Genomic DNA, 18,888 nt, shown 5'->3' with positions numbered 1-18,888 from the left:
AAGGTTTGACTCCTCCCACCGGAGCGCCTCACGCCCCTGCCCAGCCCTTGAAACCCAATAACCAAAATCATCCAACAATGCCTTCCCTTCCCCGGCTGCATCCCCACCGCTCTCCCCATTGCCGCAGGTCGGGTGCGCGGTGACGGAGCGCCCCGGGGCGTCCCGTCGGTGCAGCTCTCAGGGTGGGGGTGGATCCCCGTCGGCTCCCCGCTGCTTGCAGCGAGCTGAGGATGGAGCGCTTCACCTTCTGGAGCGTTTTGCTGGCGTGCTGCGCCCACATCCGAGCGGCGGAGCCGGGCGCTGCGCCCTCGTGCCCGGCACAGTGTCACTGCGAGCAGGACGGCATCGTGCTGTCGGTGGATTGCTCCGAGCTGGGGCTGCCCGAGGTGCCCTCCGCCCTGAGCCCGCTGACCGCCTACCTGTAAGTACAGCCCTCGCTGCTATTTTTTTTTTTCCCCTTTGCGCCGCTTTCTCGGACCCTCCGGCTCGGAGCTTTGCGCCAGGTTTCACACAAATTGGAAACAAAAACGAAACGGCCGAAAATAAAGAAAGGCAGCAGTTCCTCCAGGAGCTGCCAAGCAGAGGCACCCGCACCCCTTCCTTCCCCCCACCCCCGCGCCCCTCCGCTGTTTGCACCACGACGTTCTGCACGCGTTGCTCCGGGGCTGCTTTGCTGGGCGGATCCGAATCGTCTGAGAGCACAACGGAGCGTTGGTGCCGCGCAATGACTGCCAGCTGCTCCAGGACCCCTCCTGTCAAACGCTTCCACAGGTGTGAGAACTCACAGCTTTTGGGGTTGAGTTGTGCTGGCCATCAGCTGTGCCCAAATTGCCTCTTTGAAATCAATCCTGAAGTCCTACAGGTGTTTTAGGTGCTCGCCCACTTTTTTTTTTTTTTTTTTTTTTTTCTTCTTTTTCTGGAAGGATTTAAAGGCTCTCAATGCTCTCTGTGTCTCCCATCCCCTCTGGTATGAATACCCCAAAGGGTTCCGCTCCCACAGGGATTGGGGGAGCCTCAAAGCTGGGCTCAGCAGCACTGTCTGATGGTGTCCTGTGGGCTGGGAAGGATCCCACATTTTGACCGGGGGATGGGACACACCGCTGAGCACTGGTGCACCGTGAGAGGATGCTTGGTGCTTCTATCAGCAGAGTGCAGCGCAGCAGGTCGGGAAGGACCTTGCTTTCCCCAGCCAGTGTGCTGCTGCTGGAAGCTGCTGTGTGTGAGGAAGGACAGGTGGCCAGGTGTGGCATCCCGGTGTTCCGGGTCCTCCTCAGCACTCCGAGTTCACGAGGGGCTCTGCAAAACACGGCTGGGCCGTTGGGGCCCGGCGAGAGCTCCCGTTGACCCGAGGGCATCGCTTTTTGTACCGTGCAGATGGGCAGCTGGGAAGAAGTCAGGGCAGGAAAGGATGAGTTTTGCTATAGATCGTGTGAAGGGAGAGCTGTGCGAGGCAAGCAGAGCGGACCGCGCAGCACCTTTCACACGAGGTTCCCCCGCTCTGGGAGCCGCGGGCAGCCGCTGCCTCCATCCCCGTTACCCGGGTTGTGGGGCTGCGGGGACGCGGAGCCTCCGCCGCCGATCGGCGCTCCCGGTGCGCAGAGGGCGGGGAATCCGCGCACAGACGGCGCCTCTGACAGCGGATCGACCGCCTTGCGGGGCCGGGCGCTGCCCCGCATCTCCGCGCCGCACCGGAGAGCCGAGAGCCTGCAAAGGCACCGGAGAACCGAGGGATGCGGTCGCAGCACCGCAGCTCCGCCTCCCGCTGCCAGAGGAGGGCCGTCCTGGGGCCGACGGGGCTGGACGGCGGCGAGGTGAGAGCGCGGGGGATGGGAGCTGCCTGCGAGGACATCCCGGCCCCCTCCGCCCCTGTGCGCGGTACCAGCCCTGGGGAGGGCAGTGCGGGGTGAAAACAGACCTCCGCTGGTTGAAGCTGCTCGCGGACGGCGCTGCTGCTGCTGCCTCACCCGTTTCGAGCGTCTCTAATACCTCCTAAGGACCCGACCCCGTTACAGCGCTGACCGCTCTCGCGGATCTTTCATCCCCATTTAAGGGCTCTCGGGGCCCTTCTCGCTTTGCAGAGACATTTGGAGCAGCTGTGAGGGGTCTGCAGGCAGGGCGATGGAGCGGGGCAGCGAGGGCGCGGCAGAGCGTTCAGCTCCAGAGCTGCACCAGGGGCTGATGGGGGGGGATGGAACACGTTGTTTCCCTGGGAGGGAAATGCTTGGTGTGACCGACCAGAGTTGATGGAATAGAAAAAATATTGAGAGATTATTTCAGTGCTTTCACTTCCCTCAAATTCTCTTTTTGAAGTTTCCATTTCCATATTTTCACCTGCTCGTTTACCTGCCAGCCGTTTAATGTTCACGTTGTGGGACTGCAGAATCATCGTGGCAAAACATCTTGGCCTTTTTAAAGCACGTTCTGTTGATTTTGGTGGTGGTGGTCAGTACTGATTCGTTGGCTCTTTGTGGGGGGTTGGGAGGAAAGGAACAGCTGAAGACTGAATTTCCAACCAGGTGGAAACCTGCAGGTCCTTGGAGGCTCTCCCTGTCTCTTCTTCTCATCTCCCAGCCCCTCTCTCACAAGCTCTGCTCCTTTTCTCCTCTCAGTACCATCAGCTAGAACAGTTTGGGTCCAACGGTGCTCACAGCGGCCCCATTCGGGGCTCTGCTGTGTCTCGCTGGGCCCCGTGCAGCTCCGTGAGTCCCCAGCCGGCCGTAGCGCTGCAGATCATCACCGGGCCCTTCCCCAGTTTTCAGTCCCCAGGTGCAGAGCCGTTCCCTGCGGGGCTTCCTGGGCGCAGGGTGTCAGCAGTGTCCCCTTTTCGGCTCTGCAGGAGTGGGAGCAGTCAGCCCTGCGCAGCTGGCAGGAATTGCCGGCTGGGTTGCAGGGGGTGAGGAGCGCGCTGATGCAGGCAGCACGGAGCGAACGTGCGCGAGCGCACGGCTAACAGAGCGCAGCAGGAGCTGCTGTCCGTCCTCCCCGCGCTCTGGGCTTCAGCATCGCGGTCTCTGCTCGCACCCGAAGCCCGTGGAGTCGTCCCACCCCCAACCCCGCTCCTCCCTGCCCGCCCCCCGGGCTAAGCAATACGCCACAGCCTCCCCTCTCTCCCTCCCTTCCGTGAAGAATAAGCTCATAAATCTGCCCCGGGCAACGAAAACACTGAGCTCATGGCCCTTAGATCTGCGCAGGAGGAGCTCTCGCTGGCGATTAAAGGAGTTTAGGGTTTGCTTTGAAATGCGCTTTGATTCTGGCAGAGGCTCCGGTGCCAAAAGGCAGCGATGGAGCTGCGAACGCCTCTCCCCCTCTGCACCTGCCTGGGTCAGGGAGCAGCGGGAGGGTGGAGGAGGGAGAGGGAAGCACGGCGCTTCCCTGGGGGCCGTGTGGGGCTGTGAGACCCCCGGCACTTCCCCGTCGCCCTGCTGAGGGACCCCCTTCCTTTCTTTGTGAGCTGCCTCGGGACCCACAGCGGAGGCCCCGGGGAGACAGAACAGTTTTCCAGCGCTCGGCATCCCCGTGAGGCACCAATTAGTAACGCTGCCCCTCATTCAGATGGAACGCGATGCCCGGGCAGCGCAGCGCTCAGCGGGCTGCGCATCACCCGCCGGGGCGTGGAGAGGAACATCTCTGCCGAGTCGGGGGGGTGAGGCGCGGGCTGCCTTCCCCGGGCTGTTACCGGTGTAGCGGTGGCTCTGGGTGTCGTTGCACCCCATACGGGACAGCTTCCAGAGACTTCTCCGTTCCGGGCACTTCCCAACCTGAGCACAGCGAGTTTTCCTAACTGCATGCACGAAACCTGCGGGAAAGGCACTGGGGCTTTCAGGCAGAAACTCAGCTCCTATTTCTCACAGAGAACACGAGAAGGAATTCCGGTAACGGGGAACCCCCTCTGCTGCTCTGCTTTAACCCGTTCCCCGCCGCTCCCCCTCGGCTCCGGGCAGGTCGGCGCTACGGGCGCAGAAGCAGCGCTTCAGCCCAGGGGAGGAGGAGCAGCAGAGGCTCTGAGCAGCGCTGGGCTCTTCCTCCGTGCCCGCCGGCCACAGGAGCTGCCGGGAGTCCCACGGAGCGGTCCGGACGGGGCTGTCCCCTCCCCGAGCCGCGCAGAGGACGGGAAACCCCTTTGGGGTCGGCTGTGGGGCGTTGGTGCAAACGGACCCGCAGCCACATCCCAACCGGGAGCTCGGGTAGGAGGCTGGGTGAAGCCTTCGGGGTGCCGCTGTGCCGCGGTCGCACTCAGGTGAGCTCCATGAACGGCTCCCTGAACGCAGCAGCCCGGCCTGAGCTCCTGCAGCCCCTCTTCAAGGTCACCTGTTTGCTATAGGAAGCTGCCTTGCTTTGAGCGCCCTGAACGCACAGGTGTAAATAGCAGCCATTTCACCTCTTTGATTAAACAACAAAACAAAAAAACAAAGGAGGAGGAAAGGTTGGCTTTCATTAAACTAATGGATTTTTTTTCATGTTTCCCATGCAATTAAGACCAAACCAAAACCAAAACAAATCATACTTGTTTTGGATATCCCTGAGATGTTTTGCTTTGAACCCAAAAGGAGAATTTCGGGGTTACTTGAAAATCTCTCAGCCCTTATAAGAGCTTTCACTGAGAACAACGCCGTCTCCACTCCTTTCTTCTCTTCAGTGGAGCAGAAATTCACCATGTGGGCTCCTGGCCTGGATGTCACCCAGTGCCAATGGCCTCCCAGTGCCATTCCTGCCTGCCTGCTTCCCACTGCACACGCGCTGCCTCACAGCAGCACCCACCCCATAGCGGCACCCCACAACGTCCCGTGGCTGCAATGACTTCCCAGGGAGATCAGACAGCGCCAGGAAAGGGGAGGAAGGAATCCACGAAGGCTCCTTTTGGCTTCGGAGCTCTCCTGCCTCTCCCCAGCTCCTGCCAAGACACCTTCGAAACACCTCTGAGACGTGTTGGGCACTGTGACTGGGCTGGAGGGGAAATCCACGCTCCCTTTGAAGTCTGGATACTTGAGGAGTCTTGGAATTATAGGGCTGTAATGTACAGGAATGTGTGGGGCTGTAATTGTGACTTAGATCCTCGGATGAAAGGTGCTACATACGTGCAGAAGGTATTATTATTATCGCTGTTATTATTGCTATTATTATTACTGCTATTATTATTATAGGGCTGTGATATGTGGATTGGAGATGAAAGTAGCACCAAAAGATCCTGAAAGATGGGAAGTGTCTTAAGGAAGTTTCAGTCTGGGTGAGGGAGTGGGGCAGGTTGGCTCCATGCACTGACAGCAGTGGGGCTGTCATGGAAGGAGGGCTGCATGCAGACCCCCTCCCCAAAGCTCAGTTGCTCTGCAGGCTGTCTGCAGGAGGAGTTGTTCCAGAGAAGCTGCTGTGGGAAAAATAAATGAGTAAATAAATAAAAGACATCGGACGTTTTCACCACTCCTTCTGATTGCTGCCATACCCAAATAAGGCTGTGGGTACAAAGTGGTGGCTCTCAGGAGGGCCTGGGGATGGGGCATAGGGGAGGGAGCTGGAGCAGAGCCCCAGTGGTGCTGAGCAGCAGAGCTGGGTGCTCTTTGGTCCCCCCACATCCAGCAGCAGAGCCAGGACCATGCCCAGGCTTAGTGTTACAGCTGTGCCTGATGGCGGTGGATGGATGGATCCAAAGACCTATCCTGGGACCATGCTGCACTCCCAGCAGACTTCACCTGCAGAGCAAATGGAGATCACTGGGATTTGGGTACAGCCATGCAGTGCTGTCAAGCAAAGCTTGCCACCAGATAGCAGATACCAGTTTGTTGGCAGCCCAACCACAACGGCTTCCTGAGAATGTTTGTGTTCTGGCTTTGTTGCTCCACGTGCCTTGTAAAATCTGATGCAAGGGAACAGGGCATGGACCCAAACCAGAGCAGCCATGGAGCCTGGAGAGCCACTGCAGTTTGACCACTGCGCAGCTGCCAGTGCCCAGCAGGAGGGCTCAGCCCCCAGCCCTGCCCCGCTCCCTCCCAGCAGCACCTCTGTGTGCCCTGAGTTCCACGGGCAGCGCCCACCGCTGTCCCTCAGAAAGGGCCGTTTCCTGCAGACGTGTCCCATATGGGCTCTCAGCTGGTGTCATCTTGGGATATTGCTGGCTTTCAGTTGTTGCTCACGCTGCTGCAACTTGTCTGGACAGGACAGGTGAAGTGCATGAGCAGAGGGAGTGCCACTGAGTCACCTGCAGGGCATCTGGCTTCCAGATGTGCCCCAAACACTTCAGCACCTTTCGCCCAGGAGATGGGGCCGCAGGTGTTGGGGTCACTGGATCTGCACCCGAAAGGGGAGGGAGCGGAGCTGGAGCGCGAGCTGCAGGCAAAGGTTTCCATGTTCTGCAGCCGTGGGAGCCGGAGCAAACGTGGCTGCCGGGGGTCCCTTCTTCACACAGAGCAGCGTCAGGGCCAGGGCTGTGCGGGTCGGTGCGAGGAGGCATGGAGCGGCTCTCTGCTGCCCTCCCAGCAGGACGGGGCGGTGGGGCAGCGCTGGAGCTGAGTGCAGGCAGCACGGAGCACGCAGGCTCCGGTCCAGCGTATGGCAGCCAGAGATGGGAGGTTTGCATAAGCTCTGCCTATGATTTCCCAGGCTGGGAGAGCATCAGGGAACATTGGGCTTGCCCAAAGATGTTGGCTGTAGCCAGGCTAAACCCCCCACTGTGTAAAAGCTCCTTGTAATTAATGAACCTTCTTCCCATTAAGTGTCACAATGGAACAATTCATTATTACTGATGTGTGCAGACTGTGCATTCCTTTGGCTCTGCTGCCTCCTACAAAAATGTGGAGACGGATCTGCTTAGAGATGAGTCTGTCTCATCTGTTCTGCCTCTGGTATTTGCTCATTCCAGGTACTGTTCTCCAACTCTTTGACCTGTACCTGCTTCTTAACCCTCCACACCTCAGCTTCCAGCTGATGCAGACAAGCAGTTTTGCACTGGAGAGCATCAGTCAAAAAAATACAAATAGAGGGGGGAGGATTTGAAACGCTGCTGGAGTGTGACAGCACTGCTCAGAGCGCAGCCACCACCAGCAGAGATGCCACGGCTCCCAAACTTCCATGAAGTACAGACATTCAAACTCGTTTCTGCTGTCAAAATTTCTGCTTTTACTCCAAAATTCCCAGCAACAACAACATTGTCTGTGAGTTTCTTTCTCTACCTGGAGGGCACCGTGTGTGGGACAGAGGAAGGTCACTCATTACAGCCAACGGAGGTGACCCAATGCAGACAGCCTGACGCCCTCAGGATGTTCTGCACCCATCCTGCACGGTGCTGGGACTTGGCTTTCGCAGTCTGCTGAGGGAGGTGCAAGCCCTGGAAGTCACGGCTGTGGTGGGCAGCCCAACACAGAGGCTGGAGGCCTATCGGCCAGGGCGCTTTGGCAGCTGCTGGGTGGGGTGGATCTGCTCCAGCACTTTGTGTTCCTGTCTCATTCCTCATCTCATCCAGAATTATCTTGGAGACATTGAGTCAGTGCTGTGACCATTAACTGTGGGCATTAATTGTGTTAGCGCTGCCCGTGTGAGTGCTCATGGTGCACCCACGTGCAGGAGTTCCTGGCCCCCACGATGGAGGTGATGGCTGAGGCTTTGCCAGCAGTGGCTGCTCGTGTGGCAGCTTCCTCATTTCCAGCCAATTCAAGTGCTTTGAGTCTGCTGCTCTTCGTAAGAAGGTGGGCAAGGAGAAAACACTGCAGCAACCCATCTGACACACTCAGAGCACGCGTTACATCCCTACTGTTGTGGCTTAGTAGGGTTTAAGCTTCTCCACTAAAGCAACCACTGAGAACAGAACAAAAGGAAGCAGAGTGTTTTTCCGGAAAGAAACAAGATCCCTGCCACAGGAAAGGCAGCTCAGTGCTCTTGAGGAGCTGTTTGCTGAGAGCAGGAAGCTTTCAGGATGGCAATGTGAGCGTCCCATTATTTACCATCCAGCTGCAGCACTGCTGCAGATGGGCTCCCTAAGATTGGGATGCTCCTTACAGAAGCCATGCCTAATAAAATGAGAGACAGAGAGAAGGCAGTAGGCAGCTCTAATTAGCCCAAAGGATGCCTGCAGTTCTGGGGCTGTCTCTGGCAATGTGGGGGATTGGAATAAGAGGATCTTTAAGGTCCTTTCCAACCCAAGCCATTCTATGAGTCTATGCTTCTATCTGCCATCATGTGTCCTAGGCTCCTTTTTGGCATTTGCTGGAATGAGGGAGGAGGAGGAGGAGGTCTCCAGGAGTTCTCCAGTGAGGATTGCTCCCAAAGCAATGAAGTGCTGCCTGTGAATCTCCTCAGAATGCACTGATTTTTGGACTTCACGCTCCGGAGGATCACTGAATAGACCAGAAGGTGGGGAGTGGTTTTTCAAAAGTCTCTTCGTGGGGATTCACGAAAGAGTGGAAGAGCTCAAAGCAGCAAAGGTGTAATTTATTTGGTTGATCTGAGCAGAAATTGTGAAAGCCCCTTCACCCTCCCCAGAAACCACAACGGTTCAGTTTTTCAGAGTGGAGTTTGTAGGTGTTTTGTCTAGACTGCCTCTCCTTTGATGGAGCTGGAGACTCCTGACAATGAAAATCTGGCTGGGCTTTAAAGACTTCCTTTGATTTTTCCAGATGGGACTGTAATCCCAGTGCTCAGCCTGGCCCAGTCTGCTGCTTTGTAATTTAATGGAACAGAGAGTGAAAGCATTGATAGACCTCAACTCGTGGGCACAGAGAGCTGCACAGAGAAGTGAAAGGAACAGTGGGAACTTCGGAAGCAGGGTAATGGTCCCCAGCCATCCAGATAGCACAAGCCTAACCTAACCTCACAGCTTGTCTTCTTCATTTACCCACTCCTTAAAGCCAGTAGGAGGAGGAGGGAGGCTGAGCTGACAGCAGGAGGATCAGCCCCTCTTTGTGGCACTGAGAAGGGAGCCCACGCCTGGCCCAGATGCAGACATGTGCACTGGAGGCATCCAAACGGTGGTGAGCTTCAAACGTCCCCTTCAGTAATTCCAGGAATGGGGAGAAGTTTGGTGAAGTCTTTAATTAATTGGTGATAAAAGTTAATGAAGCTAATAAAACGCTGAAACCTACTAACTGTCTTTGGCGTGGCCAAGTCTGTGATTTCTGAGTTCATTTCCATTGCCTCTGGGGAGGTGAAGCCCAGGGATTCGGTGGAGAGCCGTCAGGATTTCACCTCTCTAATTTGGCACCTTGTGACGGCTCTGATGGCTGGGTTGGTTCACGTCCCTTGAAAGAAGCAGTGCTGTTGTCCTGGATTATTGTGATAAAAGGGATCTAACGAATCTCTACAGAAACCCAGAATTCCTTTTTCTATTTCTGCAAGCCAACTGCATCAGCTGGGCCAAAAGTCACACGGTGTCTGCCTCTGGTCCAAGAGTTCCCTTTCTTTTCATCCTTTGGGGACGCTCTCCCCAAATTACAAGACTTCTGAGGGACAGCTTTGTAATACCTGAGCTGCCATCTAATTTCCAAGATCAAGGGCAATGGGTGCATTTCCTGCAGCTGGCTCAGCTGGAACCGGCGGGGTTAAAAAGCAGGATCAGAGGTCTGGAGCGCCTTCTGCACCAAAATACGTGGTCTCTAAGGTTCGAGCTCCAGAGCCCGGAAAAGAGGCAGCAAATGAGAGAGAAAGCAGATCTATGAAATGGGAGAATTGGCCCTCAGCACTGCTTCTGAGTCCTTTCTCTCCTTGGTTGGTCGGGCAGGTCCTGCCTTTCTGCCCCGGCCGGTTCCAAGCGCCTTTGACTTGGAGCTTAGGGAAATGCTCCTTCCGCCACCCCCTCCCCTGCTGTTCTTTCTGCTGGTGCTCGTGGAGCAGTTCCCATGATGGAAAACCCTTCCGTGCAGCATTTGGCTTCACTGGGGGCTTTAAGCCTATGGTGGGCGCAGGGTGCTCTCGCCATGTGGGAACGGCTGTGAAATGGCTGCAAAACCAATGGCCCCACCAACACCTCCCCCACTTCCCTTACCTTGCCAAAGCAACAATAACTTCGCATGAGCTTTATTCCACATTTCCTGCTTCCTCCCCTTCGGTCCATCCTGAGCCAGAGACCCTCTGACGGATGTCTGTGCTGCACGGTTTCCATGCAGTGCTGCATTTGGGGTCGTGGTGCTCAACAACAGAGCAGCTGTGAAGTCAGGAGCTGCTGGTACCGCTGTGCTGTGAGATGCAGGCTGCCCCGAGGGGCCTGCAGGGAAGCTGGCCCCAAAGCACGCTGTTCTGCCATCACATTCTCAGACAGAGCTCTGAGCGCCGCGGGCTGACGCCTGCCCATGGGAGAGGGAGAGAGGAGTTTCTCTTTCAGGGCTTTGTTAATGGAAAAATGCATTTTTCTCCCCAAATTGAACACTTCCTTCAGAACATCGCGCTCTGTGCCAGGACGTCTCAAATTTCCGCTGGAAAAGCTGAGCTGTGACGCGTTGAATGGCGTCTTCCAACCCTCAACCAAAGCTCCTGGCTGAGACAGAACCCTGTTGGACTCACAGCGACCGAACCCCACAGCAGGAGGCACCTGCAGCTCAGACGGCCCTGAGACGGGGCTCCTCGTGGGACCCAGAGTGACTGCGATGTGACAAGGATGCTAACGCTGGAAGTGAGTTCTCTATGCAGAAAACAAATGCTGAATCTCAAGCTTTGCCTTTGTTCTGAAAGACACACCATGAGAATTTCGTAGAGCCTCAGTAGCCTCTCACTGGTTCCCTGTATTCTCCTTAGTGGCCTTTCTAGGTGGAGATGGACAAATTGGAAAGCCAGAAAAAAAGTAATCCCAGGAGGAATTATTGCAGCTGCCCTCACAAGCTGAAAATGGGGGACTTTGTTCTGGGTTGAAGACAATGTTTTGTCTGAAAGGATTTCAAGCAATTCAGTGTGTTTGAGAGTGTCAGCCTGGATGAAGGATGATGTTGTCCAAAGGATATTGTGAAAACAGAACGATGTTCTGAGCTTTGCAGCCTTTGCCTCCACAGATCACTGGGAAAAATGGGTGCCAATTTGCTGAGTTTTGCTCTGCTGTCCCATCAGTGTATCTGGCAAAGCAAAACCTTTCCCCCACCAGAAGCCCATCGGGTCATTCTGTTTTGTGCTGGTGATTGCCCCAGCACAGCAGGAGGCAGTGACTGCCCAGCACGGTGAATGGCACCAAGTTTATTTCCCTGTGGTGGGATGGAGGACAGCACTTACTGCAGGTTTTCTCCTTAAGATTCGTCTTTATGGCTCTTTGCACGGAGGCAGCAGTGCCAGGCGGACCTTTCATTTTGTTCCTCCTTAGGCCGTTCTTGTCTTTGTGACCAACAGCAACAGCAGCCGCCTCTGGTGGCAGGTGATGCTGGGAGGTGCTGGGCTGAGGGCAGCGGCGTTTCTGCAGGGCCCCATGTGGGTGAGAAGGGACAGAGCTCTGCGGTGAATGCTGGAAGCTCAATAGAAAAAGTGGGAAAAGCCGTGACATTTTTGTCTAGTGAGTACAGAGCAGAAAAACAAAATCCTGCCTTTGCAGCGGGGAGCTGCGGGCTGCGAGCTCTCCAGAAGATGCTCCTCTCCAACCATGGCAGCCAGCTGCATGGAGCAGCGCTGGTGGGAGGGAGGATGGGACTTGAGGGGAGATGCTGAGGTGTGACACCATCAGCACAGCGAGAGCAGGAGGTGTGGGCTCACGGCAGGAGGTGCTGCGGGCAGGAGCTGCGGGGCGGCGCGGGACGAAGCGCAGGAGGACGAGCTGCGCCATGCTGCTGCAGCATCCTCCTGTGTGCAGAGCTGTGCAGAGCTGGGCTCGCTGCTTTCTTCTCCCTGCTGTCAGGAGATTTACAGCTTGTGGTAGGGAAGACAGCAAAATTAATGGCGCAGACTCCTTTGAAGACTCAGACTGAACGGAAGGATGGTCTGGCATGGATGGGAGCTGCGCTGCCGCAGCCAAGCCCTCAGCCTTCCTGCAGGCCCAGCCCGGACAGCAGCTGAAACCCTGCAGAACCGAGGGCTGCTGCTTTTGGAGAAAAGGCACTTTCTGCTGAAAGCAAAGCTCTGGCAGCTCTGGCCAAGGGCCAGAAAACGTGCGGTCAGAGTTCAGAAGCTTTTCTGCTGACGAGTGTTGGAGGTGACTGGGCAGCAATGCGCTCTCACCTTTTGCTGCCTGGATGGTTTGGGTTCAGCAGCAAGGTCTCCACAAACCCAATCCCGCTTGTTTCCAAACGGTCTCATGGGCCAAGTTAAGGGAGGGACCAGAGAGTCGTCCCACAGATAGACAGCAGCATGCTTGGAATCAGGGATCACAACACTTCCAAGCTTCCCCCACCGACAGCAGTTCTTCCCAGCCCAGTGGCCCTCGCAGGACTTGTAGGCAGATACATCACAGCAGATGCAGCAGGGCATGGACACTGGGCTCCTCGTGCAGCGGCTCTGAGTCCCTTCTGTCTGTTGCTGTGCTGGTAGGGAAGGCAGTGGAGCTTTCTCTTACGGCTCTTCATTTAGCAGAGGAAATGCACAGAGAGCAAATTCAGAGCCCCACCACCAAGGACAGCACTGCATGCATTGATGTTGGTCCTTAGGAGCATTCTGGCATTGAGAAATGCTACAGCATGGCAGAAGGAGAGCAGGATGGTGAGGAGGGAAGAGGGAGATGCATCAGATGTCAAGACTGGCTGAGAGAGCTCCCTTTAATTTGGGGGTACCGTGGCAGCAGCCCTGGATGTTGACTTCACAGAATCATTGAATCACTTAAGTTGGAGGGACCATTAAAGGCCGTGAGATCCCTCTCCCTGCAATGAACAAAGAGCCACAGCTCCTCCCCTGACCCTGGCTGTCCCCAGGACTTCCGAAGTCCCACCCTCACAGACACTGAGGTTGTCTCCATGAAGTCATCAGTGTCCCGGGTCACTGTTGGAAAGACCAGCTGGTGTTGATGTCAGGGCACAGGTGGCAGCACGGGTGGCTGATGGCAGTGCCAGACCTTCACACTTCTTAGAGCTTTTAGCAAAACAGTTCTTGGACTCACACCATGCAGTGAAGCTCTCTCATTTGAAAAAGGGATTTCCTGAGCTTCTTAAGGCTCAAAATTCAGAAAGCAAACAAAAGAAACCCAATATTCTTCATTGTTAACCCTTCTGCCCAAGCAAGTAGGCAATATCCAGAGTCATGACAGGCTGGTTTTGTTCAGATGAAAAGTAAATTATAGGAGTTGGGTGTATTCTTGATGTAATCTCATTTATTTACCAAGAACACACGCTGGGGCCTGTTCCCCTGAGCACTGGCAGAACAAACAGCCACCAACTTGGCTCAGAAATCCCACACCTGCTCCTCAGTGCCCAGGAAGCCCAGCTCTGTCACCCAGCAGCAACCAAGACCGAGGGTCATCACCTGCAGCCGGACTCCAGGACTCAATATCACAGCCCTCGTACCCACACGGCTTTTGATCTGAGCTTCCTCTGGAGGAGTGACAGCAATAATCAGGATGATGGTTTTCAAATCTGCTAAGGTTGGTCCTCCCAAGACCCACGTAGTGCTCTGTGCCCTTCCCATGAGCATCCCGTGGCATGTGGGACATGCTCCATTTCAACAGCACGGATATCGCCTGTAAGCAGGGAGCAGAGTGGGCACAAGACTTCAGCTCTCCAACAGAGGCAAAGTTTCAGAAGCTGAAGGCAGTTCCCACTGAGCCCATGTCACCCTGCTGTCCTCAGGGCACAGCACTGGTTTCCATGCGAGAAGCTCGGAGGTCTACATTTTGGGTTGCCTAATTCTGTGGCCAAATCCCCATCTCCAGCCCAGGCTTCTCTTCACATTTCAAGCACTGAGAAGCGAAGAGCAGTGCCAGATGGGGACGCAGGAACCCAACTCTGTGCTGCTCTCTGCTGGGGCACTGGCAAATGAAGAGGTTGTGGTCACACTCAGCTTCGTCTCACACACCCCATGCATCAAAGCAAGCTTGACTCAGCCCAGCTGACCACCAGAGCAGGGTGGGGACCTCTCAGAGCTCATGCAGGACCATCAGCCTTTGGTTTGTGGCAGCTCAAGATAGTGAGGGAGTGAAGAACATCTGCACAGCACCTGTGGAGTCTGCTAACACGACTGAGGTCTCCATCAGCCCATCAGCCATCATTCCTCACAATAGTCTGGGTTAGCACATTGCTCTGTGGCCTTGATTCCCTTCCCAGTGTTCCACGTGCTGGTGGCCCATGGGAGTCATGCCATGCTCTAAGGCACAGCATAGAAAAGGGCTTTGTCTTTCTCTGTGTCTCGGTCTGTTGGGGCAATGGAAGACTAATGCTCCAAAGCTGAGTCCAAAACTTGGGGGGCAAATGACACAACCACCGACTTTCTCCAGAAATGTTTTGCACGTTTGAACTGCGCAAGATGAAAAAAAAGATCAGGCTAGAGTTGAATGGGAGCCCTGAATCAGGTTGGGCTCTTGGGGAAGGATCCGTGTCTCACTGCTATGAGGAAATGTCACCTTCCACCTCACGGGCAGGGAAAGGACCTGGAGCACTGCAGGCCGTGGCTCTGAAGATGGTTTATGCAGGATCAGGCTGCCAGCAACCGTCCCGATCATGGGAAGGTGCCTGCCCATACCTCAAGGAGCACAGCCACATCCCAGAGGGGGAGGTTGGCAAAACCCAAAGCGTTCCCTGGATTACCCACACAAACACCCCAACCTCTGTGTCGAAGGTCAGCTCATCTCAAACCAGGCAGAGCAGTCTGAACAACAGGAGTCAGCGGGCACAGCATCCCCACCTCTGAGAACCTCCATGCCGAGAGCCCCAGCCCTGCCCAGCATCATGCTGAGCTGGACCCAGCCTGAGCAACACCTGCACGAGGCAGGCAGGGCTGGATGCCTCCCGAAGCCAGGCACCCATCGTCGGAGCTGCCTCTTGGAGATCTCCTTCCCATCCAGCTCTCCCTGGCCCTTTCCCTGCTTTATTCTTCCCTCTTTTAGTACATCCTGTGTTTCCCAAGCCCACTGATTGTTCTCCCTTTTGTGCTGGGGCAGACAGCCGGGCTCCCTAGACAATAGACAGGCTTCACCAGTGACTGGGAAGGAGAGGTGGAAGATTTACAGCCATGAGGTAATGGGCTGGAGGAATTCAAACTTTCTTTGCTTTAGGAACTGCCTCCCTCGTCTGCTTTGTCAGCAAAGTGGAGACAGGGAGGGTCCCGAGCTCCATTCAGAGAGCTGGGACAGACCTGAATCCTCGGGCTGCGACTGATTTCTGCCTCTGGGCGCAGCCTGCCCCGCCTGCTTTGACACTGCTTTTGCCAGGTTTCTCAACCTTGCCGAGTTGGTGACCCCCCTCTCCTTAATTCAGAGCACAAAAATGCCCCAGCCCTTTTCCATTTACCCCAACGTCTCCCGATGCCTTTGATGGTGCATCAGAACACGGGCAGGAGCGCTGCGCCCCAGATAACACACAGCGTGTGGGGGCATGGCGAGGCCAGCAGGAAGCTGCTGGTGCAGAAGGTGAGCTCTTGTGGGCTGTGTGGGGGCGAGAAGGCATCCACTGACAGCCAGGAGAAACGCTTTTGCAACTTGCAGCTGCCCGCATGGTTTCAGCAGTCCCTCCTTGGTGTGGGTGCAGCAGGCACAGACTGGGAAACGCGGCCTTTTGTCACCAAGGGCCATTTTTGGGGTGACCCATAACATAATTTCAGGCTGCCATGCTGTTTAATAGCTCGACTGTTCAGGCAGGTGCTGCATCTGCAGCGAATGATGGCTGTGAGCTAATAAGTGTGCTGTGTCTGTATGACTCCATCACATCCTCTGCGAGGGCTCCAGGCTGCTGAGTTCTGCAGCCTTCAGACACTGTAAGTGTGCTGGTTAGAAGACTGAGAAGAAATGCCAAGTTTACCCATTTTGGGTCCCCTCAGCACACCCTGCATTGCCGACAGGCTGTCAGCTGGACACCACCTGGCAGACTGCATGCAGCACACTGTGTTCCACAGACAGCACTCCTCCCCCAGCCCAGGGGAGGTCAGGATGAAGGATGCTCTGGGGCCACAACCTTTGTGCCCCATAGAGGGCCAGCCCAGTTCCTTCATGTTTGTGAAGGTATTGTGAGCATTTTCCAAGCAGCCTGGGGGCTCCGTACTGGGCACTGTTATCCTTTCAGCTTGGCAGCAGTGTCTCACCTCCAGCCTGCTTTCTGCACACCTGGTCTGCAGGGTTGGCTGTCCTGCTCATAGATAACATCTGAAAATGAGCATTCATGGACCTGCCTGGGAGTTTCTCCGGCTCCATCGCAGCTGCCTGCAGGGGAGCTGCAGGAGCAGAGTGCTGGAGGTGCCCACATGGGCTCAGCACAAAGCTGAGCGATCACAAGGGTTGAGTGGTTTCCCCTTCCTTAACCCAGATCAGCAATCAGAGCACCTTCAGTGAGAGCCTGCAGCGATGCTCTGGGTGTTGCTCTGTTGACCTTTGGGGAGGTCGTGTTGGTAATGGCCACACGTTGCTCCCACAAGGGCAGAGCTTGGCGAGGCAGTGGCATCTGCGTCATCCTTTGCCAAGGCTTGTCAAGACTTGATGTGGCTGCACAGAACTCCCGTGGCCTAAGCATCTGGGAAGTCTGTGAGATCACAGCTGCTGTGGGTGGTTTCCCCATTTCTGGGGCTGCCCAGGCTGGGAGCAGCACCTGCACTTTGCCAGTGGCCCATAAGAATGAGAACAGATGGAGCTTTCTTCTCCAGATGAATGTTATCTCCTGATTTTCTGCCTGTAGCTTCATGTCTATCCCTGTATCCTCTATCCTGGACACCCCGATAGATAACCCTGGTGAATACCCTTGGTGTGCTCACCTCAGCCATGGTCCGTGTGTCCCAAAAGCTCTGTTGGCTGGCAGGGAAGGCAGCAGGCAGAGCTCCTGTCCCAGGGCTGTGCCATGGATTCTGTCATCCCTTTGGATAAAGGTGGGTGCTGTCCTGTGACATCCTACCTCTGCATGTCACATCACTTGGGTGCTTTCCTGCCCTGTTATCAGCAGGAACATCGGTGTTGCTCAGTTTTTGTGAAGCCCTAGGAACAGATTTTAAATAATAAGCACAACTTAAAATATCATTATCTACGCTTCTAAATGATCTCACTTTTTTTTTCCCCCTGCTTTTTCTGCCTTCCTCCCCAAGCATGAGGTCAGACAGAGCAAGTCCCACCCCAGAGTCCATCTCGATTGCTTGAGAGGTGATATTTCCCTTCTCACTCTGCCCGAGTCCAACCTCCTACACGGAATTGAGAAGGAACATTTGCAGGACCAAATATTTACGATTTCCTTTACTCAAAATCTCACGAGGAATGGAAAACACTCCGTGGTGGGGAGCACCAGCAGGGTCAGATCCTCTGTCAGGCTGCGGTGCCTCCCTCCATCAGCCCACGTTCTCAGGCCACCACGTTAGAGAGACTGGCTGTTTCTGACCAAGGCCAGCACTGCGTCTCCAGCAGCCCTCACTCCATCCACCTCCCTGGAAATGGAGCAGGGCAGAGCTGTGAGCTTTTTCTAGCGGCGGTAGTTAACAGTTGGCCAGGGCTTAAAGCAGGATGGTTTAAATTATTTTTGGGACAGGTTGAATACAATAGAAAACCCAACATCCATAAAAGCACCTGCCAAGCCTAACTCTAAATATAAATCATCTGCAGTGCCAGACCATCCGAAGCCAGTCCTGCTCCACTTGAATTATTGCTTTCCGTTGCTGTGTGAGCGCATCGCTCGCATCCAGCCTCGTCACAGCGCGTTCTGCTTCTCTGACTCGCCTCACAGAGCACAGCTCCTCTCACATGGGCGAGCTGACAAAACCTGACTTCTCAGCTGGTGTCACTTTATGACATTTTCTACTTTCTGAGGCCACCGCTCTCCAGAAGTTCTATTTGTGGATGGCATTATATTGGCTGGAAGTTTGACCTGGATGCGGTGACCTGGGAATGCTTTCTGGGGGCAGTACCAACTTGCCAGCACTGATGCAGGTGGCCACTGGGCTGAGCCTGGCCTGTCATCTGCTAATGAGGGGAACAACCTCCATGTGCTTCGTTTCTACTGTGGGCAGCTCTCTTCTGGGGGTAGGACAGGCAATGAGGTAATTAGCAGCATCTTAGCATTGCCATGCATGGGCAAATGAACCCCAAGGACATAACAAGGCACGTGAACCTGTGATAAAGTGCAGAGGGTTATAAATAACCTTCAGCAACTCCTTTCTATTTGTCTCTTGTGTGTCCCCTGTGTGTGAGGGGGATCAGACTCTACTGATTGGTGTGCTGTAATCTGATGAGAACCACCTGAGAGGGCTCCCCATCAGCTCAGAGTCAAACCCAGCTGCCTCCCTTTGCTAGACCAAAGATCTGCAAAGACCTTGGGTTGGATGCTGTTCCCTGAGCAGTGGCTGTCTGAGATCCATGGCGATTCCCGGTGTGGTGGCTGGAAGTCCAGGTGAGTGTGAGGACACCTCAGGTCATCTGCAGCTGTGGGTTGGTAGAGGCAAGGTCTGGGGGGCTGCAGTTCAGTGCTGACCCTAAGCTGATATCTGGCCTTGTTTTCCTGGCTGATTCCAGCTCGCTTGCTGTTGCTGTAGGTCAGGGTGAGCTCACAGTGGCACTGGTGTGAGCAGGGCAGTGATGCTGCAGGAGTTCAGCCTCGCGCTACAGCACGAGCCAGAAGGGAGCGTTCAGAACAGCCCACCTTCTTGTGCCTGCCGGCCAGCGTTGCAACACAGCTGGCACCACAGTGGTGTCAGAGACACCACAACTGAGGCTTCCGCCCATTTCAGGCATGGGAACACATCCTTGGCTCTTTGGGTTGTTTGTGACGCTGAATTGTCTTTGCTGGTTGGCCATGCTGGCTGGGAATGTGTAGGAAGTGCCATTTTAACAGGCTTCTGTAGCACAAAGTGTTCCAAACCAAACATGGCAATGGCCAAAGTGTGAACATTCTT

The 18,888-nt window shown here is 55.3% G+C and overlaps 1 protein-coding gene across 1 annotated transcript in view; it reads left to right on the top strand.

Moving 5' to 3' along the window:
* Positions 1 to 230: 230 nt before the first annotated feature.
* The window catches only part of LGR6 (leucine rich repeat containing G protein-coupled receptor 6), a 67,473-nt gene continuing 48,815 nt past the window's right edge, over positions 231 to 18,888 (top strand). Inside the window, exon 1 of the mRNA XM_042887150.1 lies at positions 231 to 421. Within this exon, the coding sequence (XP_042743084.1) occupies positions 231 to 421 (191 nt within the window). The remainder of the gene's footprint in view (positions 422 to 18,888) is intronic.

The sequence above is a fragment of the Lagopus leucura genome, unplaced genomic scaffold, assembly GCF_019238085.1.
Source record: "Lagopus leucura isolate 7727_CA_CO unplaced genomic scaffold, USGS_WTPT01 Super-Scaffold_100073, whole genome shotgun sequence".
In the NCBI taxonomy this organism is placed as follows: domain Eukaryota; kingdom Metazoa; phylum Chordata; class Aves; order Galliformes; family Phasianidae; genus Lagopus; species Lagopus leucura.
The sequence above is the reverse complement of the archived record's forward strand: the minus strand, read 5'-3'. Positions and strand labels throughout refer to the sequence as shown.